This window comes from Euphorbia lathyris, chromosome 3, assembly GCF_963576675.1.
Source record: "Euphorbia lathyris chromosome 3, ddEupLath1.1, whole genome shotgun sequence".
Taxonomy (NCBI): domain Eukaryota; kingdom Viridiplantae; phylum Streptophyta; class Magnoliopsida; order Malpighiales; family Euphorbiaceae; genus Euphorbia; species Euphorbia lathyris.
The window spans coordinates 53,316,303-53,333,357 of record NC_088912.1 but is presented as its reverse complement, the minus strand read 5'-3'; the positions used below and the strand labels follow the sequence as shown (position 1 = coordinate 53,333,357).

At 31.7% G+C, this 17,055-nt stretch overlaps 2 protein-coding genes across 5 annotated transcripts; one reads left to right on the top strand and one right to left on the bottom strand.

Annotated features, from left to right (window-relative positions):
* The first annotated feature begins 5,816 nt into the window (after positions 1–5,816).
* LOC136221610 (protein TRANSPARENT TESTA 16) lies at positions 5,817–9,015 on the top strand. 4 transcript variants are annotated; one of them, XM_066008996.1, is made up of 8 exons: positions 5,817–5,960; positions 6,101–6,294; positions 7,266–7,332; positions 7,416–7,580; positions 8,284–8,325; positions 8,403–8,444; positions 8,538–8,724; positions 8,802–9,015. In XM_066008996.1, exons 2-7 carry the CDS (start codon positions 6,107–6,109, stop codon positions 8,715–8,717), a joined length of 684 nt encoding a protein of 227 aa, XP_065865068.1. In that variant the 5' UTR covers positions 5,817–5,960; positions 6,101–6,106; the 3' UTR covers positions 8,718–8,724; positions 8,802–9,015. The 4 variants fall into 4 exon arrangements, with proteins under 4 accessions (XP_065865068.1, XP_065865069.1, XP_065865067.1 ...); XM_066008997.1 differs by having other exon boundaries at positions 5,844–5,960; positions 6,105–6,294; XM_066008995.1 differs by lacking the exon at positions 5,817–5,960 and having other exon boundaries at positions 5,998–6,294; positions 8,544–8,724.
* LOC136221609 (pentatricopeptide repeat-containing protein At5g08305) lies at positions 9,004–10,779 on the bottom strand. Its single transcript, XM_066008993.1, has one exon. The coding sequence runs from the start codon at positions 10,621–10,623 to the stop codon at positions 9,019–9,021; it is 1,605 nt and encodes a 534-aa protein (XP_065865065.1). The 5' UTR covers positions 10,624–10,779; the 3' UTR covers positions 9,004–9,018.
* Between the last annotated feature and the right edge of the window lie 6,276 nt (positions 10,780–17,055).

Genomic DNA, 17,055 nt, shown 5'->3' with positions numbered 1-17,055 from the left:
CCATTAATTTTACCAATTTGGACCAAATTAAGTAGATTAATTACGAAATTGGCCCAAATTAAAATATGGGTGAAACAATATATATAGTGTATTTATTTCTAAAACTAATTGGTTTAGGGTTAATTGGTTAATTATAAAACTAATCCAATCCTAACCAAATCACTTAAATAAATACCAATAATATTTATTCTTTGTAATTAGTTATAATTAGATTAAATTTAATTACCTTAATTAAATAAGCAACACTAATTACTAAATTGACGTATTAGTTCAATTAATTATTCACTGAATGTAATTTCATTAATTTACAAATTAATTAATTACATCCCATAAACTAATTAACCAATTAAATACTAAACACCTAAAATCATTAATCAATTAACTTGATACAAAGTATCAATTAATCAAAATTAACCACCTATTAATTACTTTGACATTTTACTATCAATCAATTAATTAATTCCATCTCTCCAATGTACCGTTCTATAAGTTCTAACTCAGATGTTCAATGTGCACGATCCTATGGGACTATCCTTAGCTAGCAGTGGGCTTATGACCTACAAATAGTAAGTGAGTTCTAGCAAATCATTATTGCCTCTAACTAATACATCTATTTCAGCAGTCTAAAGATGCATAGACCCTGTAGTTATCCATTAACTTCTTTTACCATTTGATGTCAATATTATAAACTAGAGGTATGATGACTGTTATAAACTTTGTTGTTTATGATATTTCATGATCTTAAGCAGATTAAGGAATCAGATAGGTAAACTACTTTTCAGGGTGTGGCCACACACTTATCAATCTTACTTATCAAGTGGCAGGTGATATCATCTCACTGTTATATGAGTGGTAATTCCATCACTTCACTATAAATACCAATTTGTTCACCTATTCACCCAATCATATCTGTATTTGGCATCCTATTACTGACCTGTTAGGCATATGTCAAAGTGAACTGGATTCCACATTGGTATTATAATGAGATCTGATCTGAAGACAGTTAGAGACCTACTTAAGAAAACTTATGCCACGACCATCATGTAGTTTTCTCGGGCGGATCGATCCAGTCACATGTATACAACATGCACTCATATTCACAACTGACTTAACGAGTACTATGGCTAGTATTATTTACTATCATACGATCATCGAATATTAATATATAAGTCTATGGTTCTAATCATTCCTATTATAAAATAGACTTGGGATATGGTGTTACGATTGTCAATTAATGGATTCTCTATTCATATTATAGTACAAGATATAAATGAACTAGATTAATGTGTTTATCAATATGACACAAATATGTTGTATAAGAACCAATGCTTATGAACTAGCGCACGCCAACAGTAAAGCTACATATTAGCGCTCTACGAAGCAAACTATTAGGCTACTTCTTCAAATCATGCGGAGTTAATAACCAAGTATATACGAGAATCATATGGTAGATCGTCAGATAAAGGAACCTGACTACAATATATGAAGATAATGCAACTTGCATAGCTCAACTGAAGGAAGACTACATTAAAGGAGACATAATAAAGCACATTTCACCAAAAAAATTATCTTTACTTACGATCTTCAAAAGAATAGTGAGATCAATATTCATCAAATTCGATCAAGTGACAATCTAGTAGGTTTGTTCGTAAAGGCATTACCTTCTACAATTTTAAAGAAGTTGGTTTATATTGGAATGCGTCGTCTTAAAGATCTTCAGTAATATTGCGAACAAGAGGAGTAAACAATGTACTCTTTTTCCGTTAACCAATGATTTTGTCCCAATAGATTTTACTTGATAAAGTTTTTAAAAAGGCAGTGCTTTATTCGAATGGATAGACATCCAAGGAGGAGTATTATAAAATAATTATGTAAATAATGGATGTCCACCAATGACTAAACATGTATTCATTATGAACATGTGATGGTTAAAGATAAGTGTAATTAGAACTCTTCATTTTATAAGTCTATTAATATAAATAAGGATTATTTCTCCATTTGTATTGCACACCAAAATTGTGACATTTTATGCTCTTATTAATTTTGTTCAATTCTAAATTTTTCATTATATTGTATTAGTATCCATATATATTGATCTAAGTTATAATATAATTTTATAAGAAAAGAGATGATATTATAGGTATGTAGTGTTTAAGGCAATAATTGAATGTTGAATGTTGATTATGGTCTTAGGCATAAGGAAGCTTCTTATAAGATGTTTGATATTGAAAAAGTAGGTGTTGTGGTGCAATTAGAACATTTATCTTTAAGTTGTTAATAATATGAAATGGATGAATTAATTATATAAATAGTGAAAGGAAAACAGAAAGAATATCAATAGTAGATGATAATTTCAAAGCATAAATATACTAAAAAAGATAGTATGATTAATTCATAAAAATAAAAAAAAGGAGTATTGTTACACTTTGTCTGTTTCCTTTCAGACTCATTTCTCTTTTAATAATTTTTCCAAATTTAGAAAACTTGGCAGATCCAATCAGAGAGTGGTTAACAGTCACAGCAATCCCTTTTCACATTTCATGCCCCCACCACCTCCCCCTTCTTTTCATTTTATCTAACCACACTTTCTTTCTTAATTTCATTAATCTTTTTTTCTTTTTTGCATCCTAAATTTCAATTTCACATAATTTACTCCACATTTATAACATGCTTTACATGACCAAGCTATATATTATATATAAATTGCAACTAAAAAGCTTATAGTAATTAATTAACATATGTCTTGCTTGTAAATGAATTTAAGAATGAGATCTGAAACTATTCAATCGAATGATTTTTAATTGTTGATTTTCTCTTAGTGCATGGATTTTAATAGTTTAAAGTTCTAATTAACTTTAAAAGTTGAGTTATATATTTAAAAAAACAAATTAATCTATTATTAATTATACCAAGAAATTACTAACTAAAAAAATAAATTAATAAATGAAATTTTAAGATTTTTTTTATTATTATTTAGATGACATTTATCTCTATTGTGATATTGTATTTTAAGAGTTTTTTTTTTTTTTTTACACTCGTCTGGATTTAAAGTTTTTATCTAATTTTCAAAATTAACAGAAGAATCATTTTTATATCCTATTTGAATTATAAAAATCTCCAATTAAGGATTTGAAATTGTAACAAAAAAAAAACCTACAATTAACACCGGCTAACATGTTTTTTCTCTCATGCAGATGCAGAGAAATTGTCACATGAGTTTGAAAATATTCATTAGACAGTATTTTTATATATAAATTTATATTAAACAGTTAATCATATTATGCAGCTTAATGAGGTATTCCCCTTATCAACAGTAACCGTTCAAGCAGCATGAATCAATTAAAAAACATCTTAATGTCATGCACATTCCATCCGAGTTTGGTTCCTTGAATTTACGGAACCATAATTGCAGTTGTTACAATCGTTTGAGGTTGACAGCAGACTCACACCATTGATTGGCCACCACATGAACCTCGACTCTCATCTAGGACGCATAACACAATCCTCCTATAATAAAAGATACATAATACACTAAAAAAAGTATATAATTCATTCCCCTTGCTCACTTAAGCTACCTACTTTTAAGTATCATTCTCCTTACTTGAATAGAAGCCCACTATCGGCTTCCTCTTCTTTGGACAGCTCCTACTCAGGTTTTCATGTGTCTGGATTGCAAGGATCTTCATTCCAAGTAGTTTAAAAGGGGAAGTCGTCAATATAAATGTCATTCGGAATTATGGGAGTACCCCTGGGCCAAAACCACTTTGTTTTGAAATCTTTTATGTTTTGCATCTTTCGGTAAAAAAGCCCTTCGGAATAGCTGCAATGAATTTTCCTAAAGTCGTTTAATCAATTGATCTTTACTTGCTAAAAAGAAGTTATGCTTTGTGGATGGTTGTTTATCTTTATTTGTGATTCCTGCTTGGCATGGCATCAATGGTGGATAAAGCATTGTGTTGTGCAATCGATTATTTGTGCTACTGAGATTTGGGAAACCTGAAAAAATAAATTATTTTGATGAAGGGTTGGCTATAGAGTTTCTGTATTTTCCTAATGAGGCGGATATCATCTACACTTACTCTAAAATGCTTTAGTCATTACAACTCGAGACACTAGGCGTTCCATTACAACAACTTGTAGACATTCTAACTAAATCTTACCAATTCAACATATGGTCAATCTTCACCATCCAGCTTAAGCTTAAGGAATGGTATTAGAGTTATCATCGATGGTTTTGTAGTTACCATTAGTCAAAGGTATATATTAATAGTGAATAAATTGTTATTATACTACTACTCTCCAATATAAAAGATGGAGTAAGCTTTGTATATAATTTATTTGTTGATTGATTTAAAACTCGATTAATCATATTATTTATTTTACTTACTAACAACAACAATTAATCATAATTTTATCAAATACTAATGATGAATAAGCTAATAGTAAACAATAACGAATAACTTACAGTAAAACCTCGATAAATGAATATTTGATAAATTAATAATCTCGATTAAATAATAATTTTCTCTAGTCCCAAATTGGGCCAAAGGGATAAAATAATATCCTCACTAAATGCATAAGATAATAATTTTAAAAGAATTCCTTGATGCCCATTGAAAATATAAAATAATAATTCATTGAATACGTATGAAAATTATATATGTAATGCATAAAATAAAGCACTTCCTAAACTATGTTTATTTTAAATTTTATGCTTTTCCTAAAATATGTATCATAATCAATTGTTTTTTCTTTTCATGCGAACTGAACTCATTTTCATCTTTAACTTTTTTAAAAACATAGAATACATTCAACACATTCTTCTTATTTTGAATCAAGTAATTTTTCAAAATCTCTACGACAAGAAAAGCTTCTTTTGGAAAAACATGTGGGTGGTATAATGGTACTATTATTTGGATCTTGATTGTATCTTATTGTACATGTACATGCATTCTATTTTGAATCACGCTAATGCAAGATTAATAAACTTATTTTTTACAAGATTAATAAATTTAGATACAATGCACTATCATTAATTAATGGAAAAAGTACAAAAAAAAAATATGTGGTTTGCCTAATTTACAAATAGAGGCATGTGGTTTAAAAATTTGCAAATAGAGGTATGTGGTATATTTTATTTACAAAACAAAATATTACAATTATACAGTTAAGTTCTGATTACAAATGCATATTTATCTTAAAAAAATATTCATACATATCGACAAAACACAATCCTCCAAACAACAACTCGCTAAATCGAAACATTAAATTATATGGTGGACATTTTACGTTTTCTTATTAATTTGACAGTTTATGAACTAAATTGATATTTAAGTTCATTTTACATAGTTAAAATTTGATTTTGGGGTCTGTGTTTTGTCAATATATAAAATATAATTTCAGAACATTAAAAAATGTTCTTGATTGTCATCAGAACTCAATAATTTAATTTCAAATATTTTATTTTGTAAAAAAAAAACATACCACATAACTCTATTTGTAAACTTTTAAACCACAAACCTCTATTTACAAAAAGGACAAACCATGAGCATTTTTTTGGGTACTTTGCCCTTAATTAATTGTTTATTTATTTTCTTCTCTTAATTACCGAAAAACACTAATTGTTTAATTTGAAAAATATAATATAAAAAATAAAATTCATTCTATAAATTAATAAGATAATAATTTTTTTTGAGGTTGATTTATAGAAGTTTTAGTGACAACCATAATTATGATAAGGGTAAAGTTGAGGTTGTAAAATGAATAATTTTGTGATTTTTGATATTAAAAAAGGATGGATGTTTGAAAGGGTAATTATATAGTAGTTTTTCTTAATATGTTAAGAAGCATATATATAAATGAGGTAATTATATATCTTTATATGTAGACATAGAATAGAATAGAATAGAATAGAAGGCATTATTTGGAGAAGCAAGAGAAGAGAGTAGAGAGATATATAGGTAGGTAGTCTCCCTTTGTTCTCTCTTTGTTTTCTTTGATCTGGTAGATGAATTCTGAGAAGCTTTAGTTTCCATTTTATCCTTTGGTTGTATGTCTTGTAGTGATAATATACTTATATGTGTGTGTTTGCATGAAAAAGGAAGAAATGGGAAGAGGAAAGATACCAATAAAGAGGATTGAAAACCAGACAACAAGGCAAGTAACCTTCTCAAAAAGAAGAGCTGGTCTTTTGAAGAAAACACATGAACTTTCTGTTCTTTGTGATGCTCAGATTGGTCTCATCATCTTCTCTAGCACTGGCAAGATGTGCCAGTACTGCTCTGAACCTTTCAGGTCTTCTCTTCTCTTCTCTTCTTGAAATTTACTTTCAATGTCTTTGAGAGTTTTTTTTATGTTTTCTGACAAAGTAGCTATCTAGGGTTTTCTGATCATGGGTCAACCCGTCTCTTTCTCTGCCAGCTGCTTCCTTTTTATGTTTTAATCTCAAGATCTCTATTAATTAACAACTGATTTTAAGATCTCTACTCTACTCATCATTCTTTTCTTTTAAAACAAAAACATCCATGGATTCTTCATTCATAGAGCTTAAGAATTTGATCTATAGATGCTCAATTTTCTACTGAGGACACTCACCCCTTAGATCTGTCATGTCATGAGGATCATACTTTAACTGATCTCTCCATTTTCTTAATTATCTAACAAAAAATTCTCATTATCATGATCATCATCGATGTTAAGCTTTTCAGAATCTTTTTGGCTGAGCTCTCAATTCTTGCCATTTTTGTGGGATGCTCATCAACCCATACACCTAGCCATGGGTTTTTATTTTTATTATCAAAAGAAGTGGAAAGTTTGAATTGCTGGAGGGTTTCATAATCTTACATTACATTGCAAAATCCCAACTTCTATTTAGTTTTTATTGTGTATAGGGCTGAAAATGCAACTTCAGATTATTGTTTGATTATATTCATTTTAATTTAATTAAACTTCATAAGTGCATGTATTTTACATTAATTGTTATTTCCCTTATCCTTAATTATAAGACAATAACAGATAATATATGTACTAAAATGCTTAAATTAACATCAAAGTAGAATAAAAATATCTTTGTGATATTAACTTTAACAACATTTATTTAATTCATTAGAAATTAGAAAATGTTAGAGATAATAATAAAAGATATTTTTGGATTCTAATTTAATTGTGTTAATTATAGGAATTGTTTATACAAAAAAAAAAAAAAAAAGTGTTAATGTGGTAGCTTAATTAAATAGATATTGAGGAGATTTAGAATGTTTAAGCAGGATGGAGCAAATCATAGAAAGGTACCAGAAGGCTACAGGGAGCAGCATTCCTGAGCATGATAGCAGGGTGGGTAATGAAAGAAAGAAACTGCTTTAAATTTGGATTAAAAGTTAAAATTAATAAATAATAATAAAGAATAAAAAAAGCAGGAACAATTGTATGGCGAGTTAGCAATGCTAAAGAAAGAAACTCGTCGTCTTCAAGTAAACATGAGGAGGTACACTGGTGAAGATATGACCTCTATTCCATTTGAGGATTTGGCTCAACTTGAACTTCAACTTGAACATTCTGTTGCTAAGGTTCGAGATCGCAAGGTGATGTTTCGTTTCTTACTCATTCTCCATTTTCATACACTACCTATTATCCTTAAACTTATCTATGGGATAGGGGTGGAGCCAGCCCGAGGGGTTGAAGCTCCCCGCCCACCAGCTCCGCCTTCAGTATAGTTAGTTTTCTCCTATGTAGCCTCCCGAATATTGGTTTATATTTAACGTATATAGTATTATTTTAATAATTCAAAGTATAGATTCTTGACACTACCACTGGAGATATATAACATATTTTTTAACATTTATCAATTCATTTTTAATTTAAACATTATAGTTACACCTTCAAATGTAAATCTGAAAATATAAATCCAAACTAAAATAAAAACTTAATATTAAATAGGATAAAGTTAAGGAAAACTTGTGTGCTTTCAGTCTAGCGTTTGTAAATAAAAAAAATGCAATAAAAGTGAAAGCATAGAAATTATTTTTAGACTTTACCCTATTAAATATATGTAATTTCCTCTTTAGATTTTATTATATAAACAAAAAGATATTGAATTTTTATTATTTTCTATCATAATTATTGCCTAACTATTGTAATTAGGAAATTGAATATATTAAGTTAAGTTTAGAAAGAAAAAAATATAACAAAATAGGGCAGGTATACCCCATTGCCCATTGGGGTGGGAAGGAGGATAAATTTATCTCCATTTATATATTAATGAGGCGTGGATGATTATATGTGCAGAATGAATTGTTGCAACAGCAGCTGGAGAATCTGCGGAGGAAGGTGAGAAATTGTGTTAAGTGCAATTAATTAGCAAATGAATGCCATAATGTTAATTAGTTATTATGATGATATGTTAGGAGAGAATGCTGGAGGAAGAAAACAGCAATATGTACCGTTGGGTGAGGATTCTTTCTTAATTAGTAGTTTAGATCATATCTAATATAGCTAGAAAAGAAGAATTTATATATATATATAAGAGTGTATGTTGACAGATACAGGAGCAGCGAGCAGCTGTTGAGTATCAACAGGCAGCAATGGAAGGAAAGGCAGTGGCAGTGGAACAACATCAAGTGCTTGAACAATTCCCATTCTGTGGAGAACCAAGTAGTGTCCTTCAGCTTGCTACCATCCCTTACCATCTCCACCTTTCTCAACCTTCTTCTATTAATTAAGCCTAAGGTACTTCTTCTTCTTTTATCAAGATGATGTCTTTTCTTATGTACTAGTAATGTCTTTTCTTTTTTGCTTTTTTGCAGAACCAAACTCATACACTCCACTGCCTATAGAGTTTGCACTACTTTTTTGAACAAATACTCTATTATTCTCTATGCTTTAAGCTTGCTTGGTGTGTTTTCTCTTCATCTTTAACCTCTGCTCTTCTCTTCCTATACACATATATATGGCTTTCAGTAAAATGTAATCAACTACTTTATCTGCTCCTTTATATATACTCAAATTGTTTGGACTTCATTATCATAACCACAACATTAACTCTTCATCTTCATAGTTAACAATGTGCTTCATTTGACTTACAACCAAACTTAACATCATATATATTTCCTTCCATTTAGGATGTGATTTATCTTGTGCAATGAACCTATCAATACCTCCATTCATCTCCACTATACTATAACCTGGAGATTTCTTTACCCCTATCCTTTCCATAGCTTGCCTCGTGCTTCTTGCTTCCTCCCACCGTCTCACAATAGCATATGCATTCGACAACCCCACATATCTACCATCATGCCGCGGCTCCAGCTCAATAAGCCTCTTTCCTATTATTTCTGCAACATCTAACTTCCCATGGTTTATACATCCGCTCAGCAGAGCACCTAACATCGATGCACTTGGCTCTATTGGCGCTTCACATAAAAACCGATATGCCTCTGCTATTTGACCTGAACGAGCCATAACATCTATCATACAAGCATAATGCTCAATCTTAGGACTCATTCCATGTCTACCAAGGCAATCAAAAAAATCCCAAGCTTCCTTCACGAATCCACCATGAGCACAAGCACTCAACAAGCTCAAGTATGTGATCTCGTCCGGCTTAACTCCCACCGTGTTCATTTCTAAGAATAAATCGAGCGTTTCTCTAATCAAACCATGATTTGCAAGTCCACCAATCATAGCATTCCAAATTAAAACATCGCCAGTCTCTTTTGGCATCCCCCGAAATACATTGAGAGCTTCATGAATTGCCCCGCATTTGGCATACATGTCAACAAGGGAGGTGCGCAAAACTAGTGTCAAGGGCAACTTATTATGAATGACATATTGATGCATCATCCTTCCTTTATCAAGAGAACCTAAATGAGCGCAAGCACACAGTACGCTCACCAATGTAACCTCATTGGGCCTGGGACCTGAGGTTCTCATGTTCTCAAAAACTGACATTGCATCCCCATAATTCACATTTTTAACATATCCATCAATTAAACAAGTCCAAGACAAAACGTCTTTTTCAGGCATTGAATCAAACACTTGACGTGCAAAAACCATATATCCACATTTGGCGTAGGCATCGACCATAGAATTCCAAGAAACTAAGTTCTTAAGAGGCATTCCATCAAACACCTTTCGCGCATGAGAAATATCTCGAAAGGAAGAGTACATATGAACCAAAGAATTGGAAATAAACAAATCAGAATGGAAGCCAAATTTGGCAATGTGAGCATGGATAGACATACCCAAATGTGGGTTGAAAAGGCGAGCAGACGCCCTGGCGAGAAAAGGGAAAGTTAAGTGGTGAGGAGAGACACCAGCCCGCAACATATGAATGTAAACGGATAGAGAACCATTAGGGTTTCTGGTTTTTGAGTAGCCTCTAATGACAGTGTTCCAATTGAAAATGGTAGGATTGGAGAGAGAGTATAAAACGCAGGAGGAGTAAAGAACGTTGTTCCCAGAATCAGAGAGGGAAGAGAAAGAGAGAATTTTGGAAAGACAAATGTCATCTTGGGAGAGGCCTAACGCGAATACAAGAGCATGAATTTGCTTAAGGTGAAACATGGATTTGCAATTGTCAAGGAGACTGATCAGATTCAGACTCAGACTGGAGGATGAATTCAACATTTACACCTACTTTTTGTTTCAATTCATATATGGAATGGAAGTGTTTAATCTTTAAAACTTCAATAAGCTTTACATCACCAAACTATTTATCCAATCCTACTCATTTTACAAACCATTCCTCCCAAGCATCAATTTACATTCAACTTTAGCTTAATATTCCTAAATTAATATAACATCTATTATAATTCAGTTTTAACTATTGTTTTTTTGGTTTCCTCAACATATAAAGTGTATTATTAGTTCCTCAATTTCATATGGCAAAACATGATTGAAAAATTAGAATATATATCATTTTAAGCAATAGATTCTTATAAGCAAATTCAATCGTTGTAAACAAATTAAGATTATTGTTCGAAACGAAGGCCGCCTAGGCCCTCGAAATTGAGAATCCGCTGCGATTTTTTCCAATTAGCCCCTCTAGGCGTTTTATTCATTCCTAAGTAATTTTTAGCCGTCTTGCCTCCGCCTCGACGCCGCCTAGACCGCCTAGGTACCGCCTAAGCGACAATAAATAAAGGCATTTTTTGTTGCGAATTTATTTTTTTGGTTTATTATAATTCAATTTCAAGTTGTTTCAATGATATTGTTGCTGAAATATTGATGTTTGCACATTTTTAAAGATATATGTTACAAATATACATGTTTTTCTATATTAAATAATTTTATATTATTATTTTTAAATAGTATAATACATATTTTCATTGAATTTATATAATAATTTGTTGATTAACAAATAAAAACTACAAAAATACAAATCCGATTAATCACCGATTAGTCTGTGAAGGCCATGTCCGCCCGACTAGCGCTTAGCGATTTTACAACCTTGATTAAGATAGCCATTTAAACAAATTTACGGAGTTAATGAGACTTTTAAAATTCAAAATATGAATCAAGTTTACTAATTTGTTAATCCTTAAACTTTACTTTATTTATCATTCCTCCCAAATTTATTCTATACTTTAAAGTTGAATGGTTTTAATAGTGAAATTGGAACATTTTTCCCATCGAACCCTCTAGACTTCATGTTTTTGTCTAAAATAAGGGTCCTTTTAAGTAATTTCCCAAGTTCTAAATTCCAATTTCAATTAGTCTCCATTTTTGTATGAAACATTGTTGTTGCATGTTGGTTAGTTTGGTAATTTTAGATTTCAATCACAGAGTTTCTCTTTCTCAAGCTGCTTCCTAAGAGCAACTGTAATAGTTGGAGAGGTCTCTCACAAGCTGGTTGTGTTAGAATGATTCCAAATGAGTTTTTAAAATGTGTCCTATTTTTATGTTATTAGTTTAGTTATTTTAAAATAGTTTATTTTGAGATTTGGTTAGTGAGATTGCATGAGATATAGCAGATTTTTCTCTACTTTAGTTATTTGTGAGCCTATATAATAGGCATGAGATGTACGTTTTTTATATGGCAATAATATTGAAAAAAACAAAGATATTTTTTGAAATGTTTTTCTTCTTTCACTTTCTAGTCTAAAATCCCAACAATTGGTATCAGAGCTTCATCGGTCTTTAAGGGATCTATGAGTTTTTTGAAATAAAACCCAACCATGGCTTCCAATTACCCATCAATTCTTTCTCCTCCAATTTTTAATGGCACAAATTACCAAATTTGGACTGTTAAGATGAAAGCTCGTCTGAAAGGTTTGGGTTTATGTTAGTGGGTTGAATCTAGAGGGACATACCACCCCTTGGAAACAATACAACACTAAATCAAATCAAATCTCATGAAGATGAATTAACAAAGGCTGCAAGAGCTTTATCAATAATTCATACTGCTGTTTCAAAATCAAATTTCACAAGAATAATGATTTGTGAAACAGGAAAAGAGGCTTGGGATAAGTTAAAAGAACTTTACCAAGGCAATGAAAGAACAAGGAGGATGCAAGTCTTGAATCTCAAAAGGAATTTCGAGACTCTAAGTATGAAAGAAAAAGAGTCGATTGATGAGTATTATGACAAATTGATGGCGGTGGTGAACCAGATTCGGTTGATGGGAGAAGATCTACCAGACAGTAGAATTGTAGAAAAATTGTTTGTGAGCTTGCCTGAAAGGTTTGAGACAAAACTGTCATCTCTTGAAGATTCAAGAGATATAAGTAAATTATCTTTATCCGAATTAATTAATTCTTTGCAGGCTCAAGAACAAAGAAGGGCAATGAGAAATGGAGAAAATGAAAAAGTGGTTGAGGAAGCTTTTTTGGCCAAAACTTCAAAAGGAAAAATGAAAATTCCTCAATGTGGCCATTGTGAGAAACATGGCCATGAAGAAAAAGACGGTTGGCACAATGGCAAATCTCAGTGTTTCAAATGCAAGAAATTTGTGCATATTCAAAGGAATTGCAGAAATAATAAAACAGAAGAACATGTCAATTTGGCATATGATTTTGATAAAGAATTGTCATTTTAATAGTGGAGAGAAGTGCTCCAATAATTGAAGGTGGGTGAGAAGCGCACCCAGAAGTCATTTGGTGAGAAGTGCACCAAGATGAAGGTTTGGAGAGAGGTGCTCCAATAATAAAAATGGTGATGGGAAGTACATCATCAAGAACAATTTTGAATCAGGGAGAATATTGTTAGAATGATTCAAAATGAGTTGTTAAAATGTGTCCTATTTTTATGTTATTAGTTTAGTTATTTTAAAATAGTTTGTTTTGAGATTTGGTTAGTAGGATTGCATGAGATATAGCAGATTTTTCTCTGTTTTAGTTATTTGTGAACCTATATAATAGGCATACGTTTTTTATATGACAATAATATTGAAAAAAACAAAGATGTTTTTTTGAAATGCTTTTCTTCTTTCACTTTCTAGTCTAAAATTCCAATAGGTTGCACACCCTCCAACAATTTTACCTCACTCATTTCTAACAACTCTCTCCTCAAAACACTTTCTACTAAAAATCTTCTCAAGTGGTTAGTCACAATTATAATATTCATGGGTCTCATACGTAATTAATATTTTATTTCATTTACTTTTAATCAATTAACCTATTTTGTAATAATAATAAAATTAATTTGAATTAATATTAATTGAACAAAAAAGATCTATTAACATTTAATATTAATCGAATAAATGTTTATAATTTGAATAATTTATTTAATTGAATTAAAAAATTAATAGTGTAATATATTTTTTTATCCCAATTTTAATCTATATTAGTAATTAACAGAACTGTAAAATATATTAAAAGCGAACAATACATTAAAGAAACATACATTTAAAAAAAAATTAAACAAGCTAAATGCATTAAATTAAAACGATAACATGATTGGAAAATTATTACTGATGATCAATCAGGATTTGAGAGTTTGTATTTCCGGTGTTTTGAGAATTTGCAACGTAAAAGTAAAATATTGATTATATTCATCGTGGGAATCCATTTGAAAATAAACAGCAAGAGTAGAAAAAGATTGAAATTTTGTGGTTTGTTGTGAGTTAAATTTGATATATTTGTAGGATTTTAGAAAAAAGTTACCATTATAAACATTTTTTATATTTTATTTACCGTTAATTTTTTATATATATAAGACATATATCATCTGTACCAAATTCTCCCAAAATATCAATTGCTTTGATAAAAAATATCATTGATATTAGAAATAAGATTTTTATAATCGTCTACAATTGAACCATAAGAAGAACGAAAGTATGCTGGATGAATATGCTCCACCACTGACAAAGCATCTGACCCACCTCCACACCACCCAAACGCTTGAGTTTAATCCACCTAAGAGTCTCTTAAATACCAATAGCACCTTCCCTAACCGAAAAATTTCTAGCAATACGAGAACGAGAAATAATAAATGGTTTGTAATTTTGGACAAGATCCATTAAAACGCCAACTGCTCATGGGTTGCGTAGTCCACGATAGTTCCCAGCTAATAGGCTTATGATGATGGGTGGGCCGGTCCAGCAGAGTCCATCTGAAATCTGTTTTTTGGATCCATAATTAAACTATTATTTGAAACTCTCTCCTCCCCCTCATTTAAAACATCTTCTTTCCTTCTACGTTTTACTTCCATAACCACAATATCTTCTCCAAACTCATGTGCTGACCCATGATTTATGTCTCCTTCATAATTAACTGTCATATTAATTATTCTGTTACTAGTCCCATGATTAATACCACTAAATATGGGAGTTTGTTCAACCGTTTTGGTCTTTTCCCTAGTAACTGACCCATGAATTATGCTTCCTTTATAATTAACTGCCCCATTAATTGTTTCATTAATGTTGTCATTAGTCTCACGATTAATGCCACTAAATATGGGAGTTTGTTCAACATTTTCTATAATAACTAATCCATAATTTACTCCTCCTTCATAATCAACTGCCATATTATTATTCTACTAATATCGCCATTAGTCCCACCATTAATGCAACTAAATATGAGAGTTTTCTTTTGGATCTTACCACCATGCTCCACCACCATTCCCTCATCACCGCCGCTGATTTCTGACCGGACCTCAATAACCAACCATTTTTCACCTTTGTTGGATTGCTTCCTTCCGACCTGAACAAGCATATGAGAGCCATAGAGCTTTTCAACTTCTCCATAAATCAAATCATAAACTTTTGGACATGAGAAATATGTATGGTCTAAAAAACCACACACAAAACAAAAAAAAAGTTTATTCTCTCGTAGCGAAATTTTTCCTAGAACCCATCTCTAGTTGGTCATCTTATTCTCCTCATAAGCGGTTTTCGAACATCTATAGATATACGAACTCTCATATACTCTCTCCAAATACCTTGAAAGTTATTCGGATCAGAGATGATAAATGTTCTTACATGATTTCCAATAATCACAGCCGCCCTTTCAGACATGAATCCATAGGGAAGATTGTAAATATGAACCCAAACATCTACGTGAAAAAATGGAATTTTAGCTGGTAGTTCATGTTGATTCATTCGATGTACAATCAGGATCTTGTTGTCAAATATCCATGGACCACTATCGTACACTCTTCTCACATCAATCTCATGAAAAATTGAAAGAGGAATAAATTAGGATTGATGGATCGTGTGTATATTCCTTTTCCTGGTTTCCACAGGGAAACCATAGTATCTCACAATGGTTGAAAATCCACAAGTTTATCAGAGAGGAATCTACCAACCATACACCATCTTAGATCCATCTGCTCAGAATTGAGATCTCTATCATCAATCAGAATACCTCTATTTTCCTCTTCCTCCAGACTCAGATTGGTATACATAGTCTCGATTCTACTTGACGATGCCATGAAGCAAAACAATAAAACAAATCAAAACAAAATTTGTTATCGGAAACAAGAGAAAACAAAACTTGTTATCAAAAACAAGACAAAATAAAACTTGTTATTAGAAACAAGACAAAACCATGTATGCTCTGAAATTAAAACATAGATGGGAGGAGGAGAAGAATGATAAACTTCATATGCGGAATAAATAAAGGACCCGTGTCAATTCAGCTTTTTAATCCAATTGCAAACAACACCGTCCATAACTTCAGAGACTGAAATTCCACACCCCTACCCACAACTCAGCACGCCATGCACTATCCTTCCAACCTCCTTGGCTAGCGTCATCTTCAATTTCAAAAAATTTGGGATGAGCAATTCTCCGGATGCTAGCGACTCTAATTTTGGGTTTTCTAGTGGTTGGGAGTGTAGAAAATTACAAATGGGCCTCCACCCCAACAACTAGAGATGCTCTAACATGCTCTTTTCTTGTTTCCATCTCTCTAGCTTTATCTCCTTTCTTCTTCTGGTTTCCAAATTTCTGGAACTAATATTGCCTATCATAAAGCTTTCTTCACCGGTTTCTTTCCATTTACGGGATGAGGGATGGAAGAGAAAGAGATGCAGGTTTATTTTCGGTATGTAGATGATGGGTTGTGATACTTTGACTCTGTTAGGCCATGGTTCCGGTGTGGTTCTTTCTTTGTGATCGTTAGGAAGCCCGTGTCCATGGAATCTGTGATGGAGGAATCTTATGATCCCATAAATAGTAAATAGTTCCCTTTTGCTTCGATTCACTTTTTTCATTTGTGAAGTTGTAGATCTGTTTTGGTCTTTAAATTATTTGGGAGTAGTTATCTTATTTGCATGTGCTTTATCCAAAGGTATACTTACAATCTGGTTATTTCTTATTATTTTGCATCATATATTTAGTTTCTTTTGTTGTGGTTCTAGTCCGACTAGATTTCCTTCATTTTTTTAGATTGACAATGGAGCATCTTACCATGCCACTCCTAATAGAGAGTTCTTCACCATGTATGAAGAAAGAGATTTTGGAACGGTGAAGATGGACAATAGTGGTCCTTCCAAATCAAAACTAATACAGGTTGCACACTCATTCTCAAAGAAGTTAGACACATTCTTGGTTTGAGGCTTAATATAATTTTCTATGGTACTCTAGATCAATAAGGCTTTGAGAATTTCTTCGGTAGC

Bases quoted from the DNA above. Each gene is read 5' to 3' on its own strand.
- LOC136221610 (XM_066008994.1), top strand. From the start codon at position 6,092: ATGAAAAAGGAAGAAATGGGAAGAGGAAAGATACCAATAAAGAGGATT. The intron at 6,295-7,265 runs GTCTTCTCTTCT...ATGTTTAAGCAG, and splicing joins TACTGCTCTGAACCTTTCAG to GATGGAGCAAATCATAGAAA. The intron at 8,445-8,537 runs GTGAGGATTCTT...GTATGTTGACAG, and splicing joins ACAGCAATATGTACCGTTGG to ATACAGGAGCAGCGAGCAGC.
- LOC136221609 (XM_066008993.1), bottom strand. From the start codon at position 10,623: ATGTTGAATTCATCCTCCAGTCTGAGTCTGAATCTGATCAGTCTCCTT.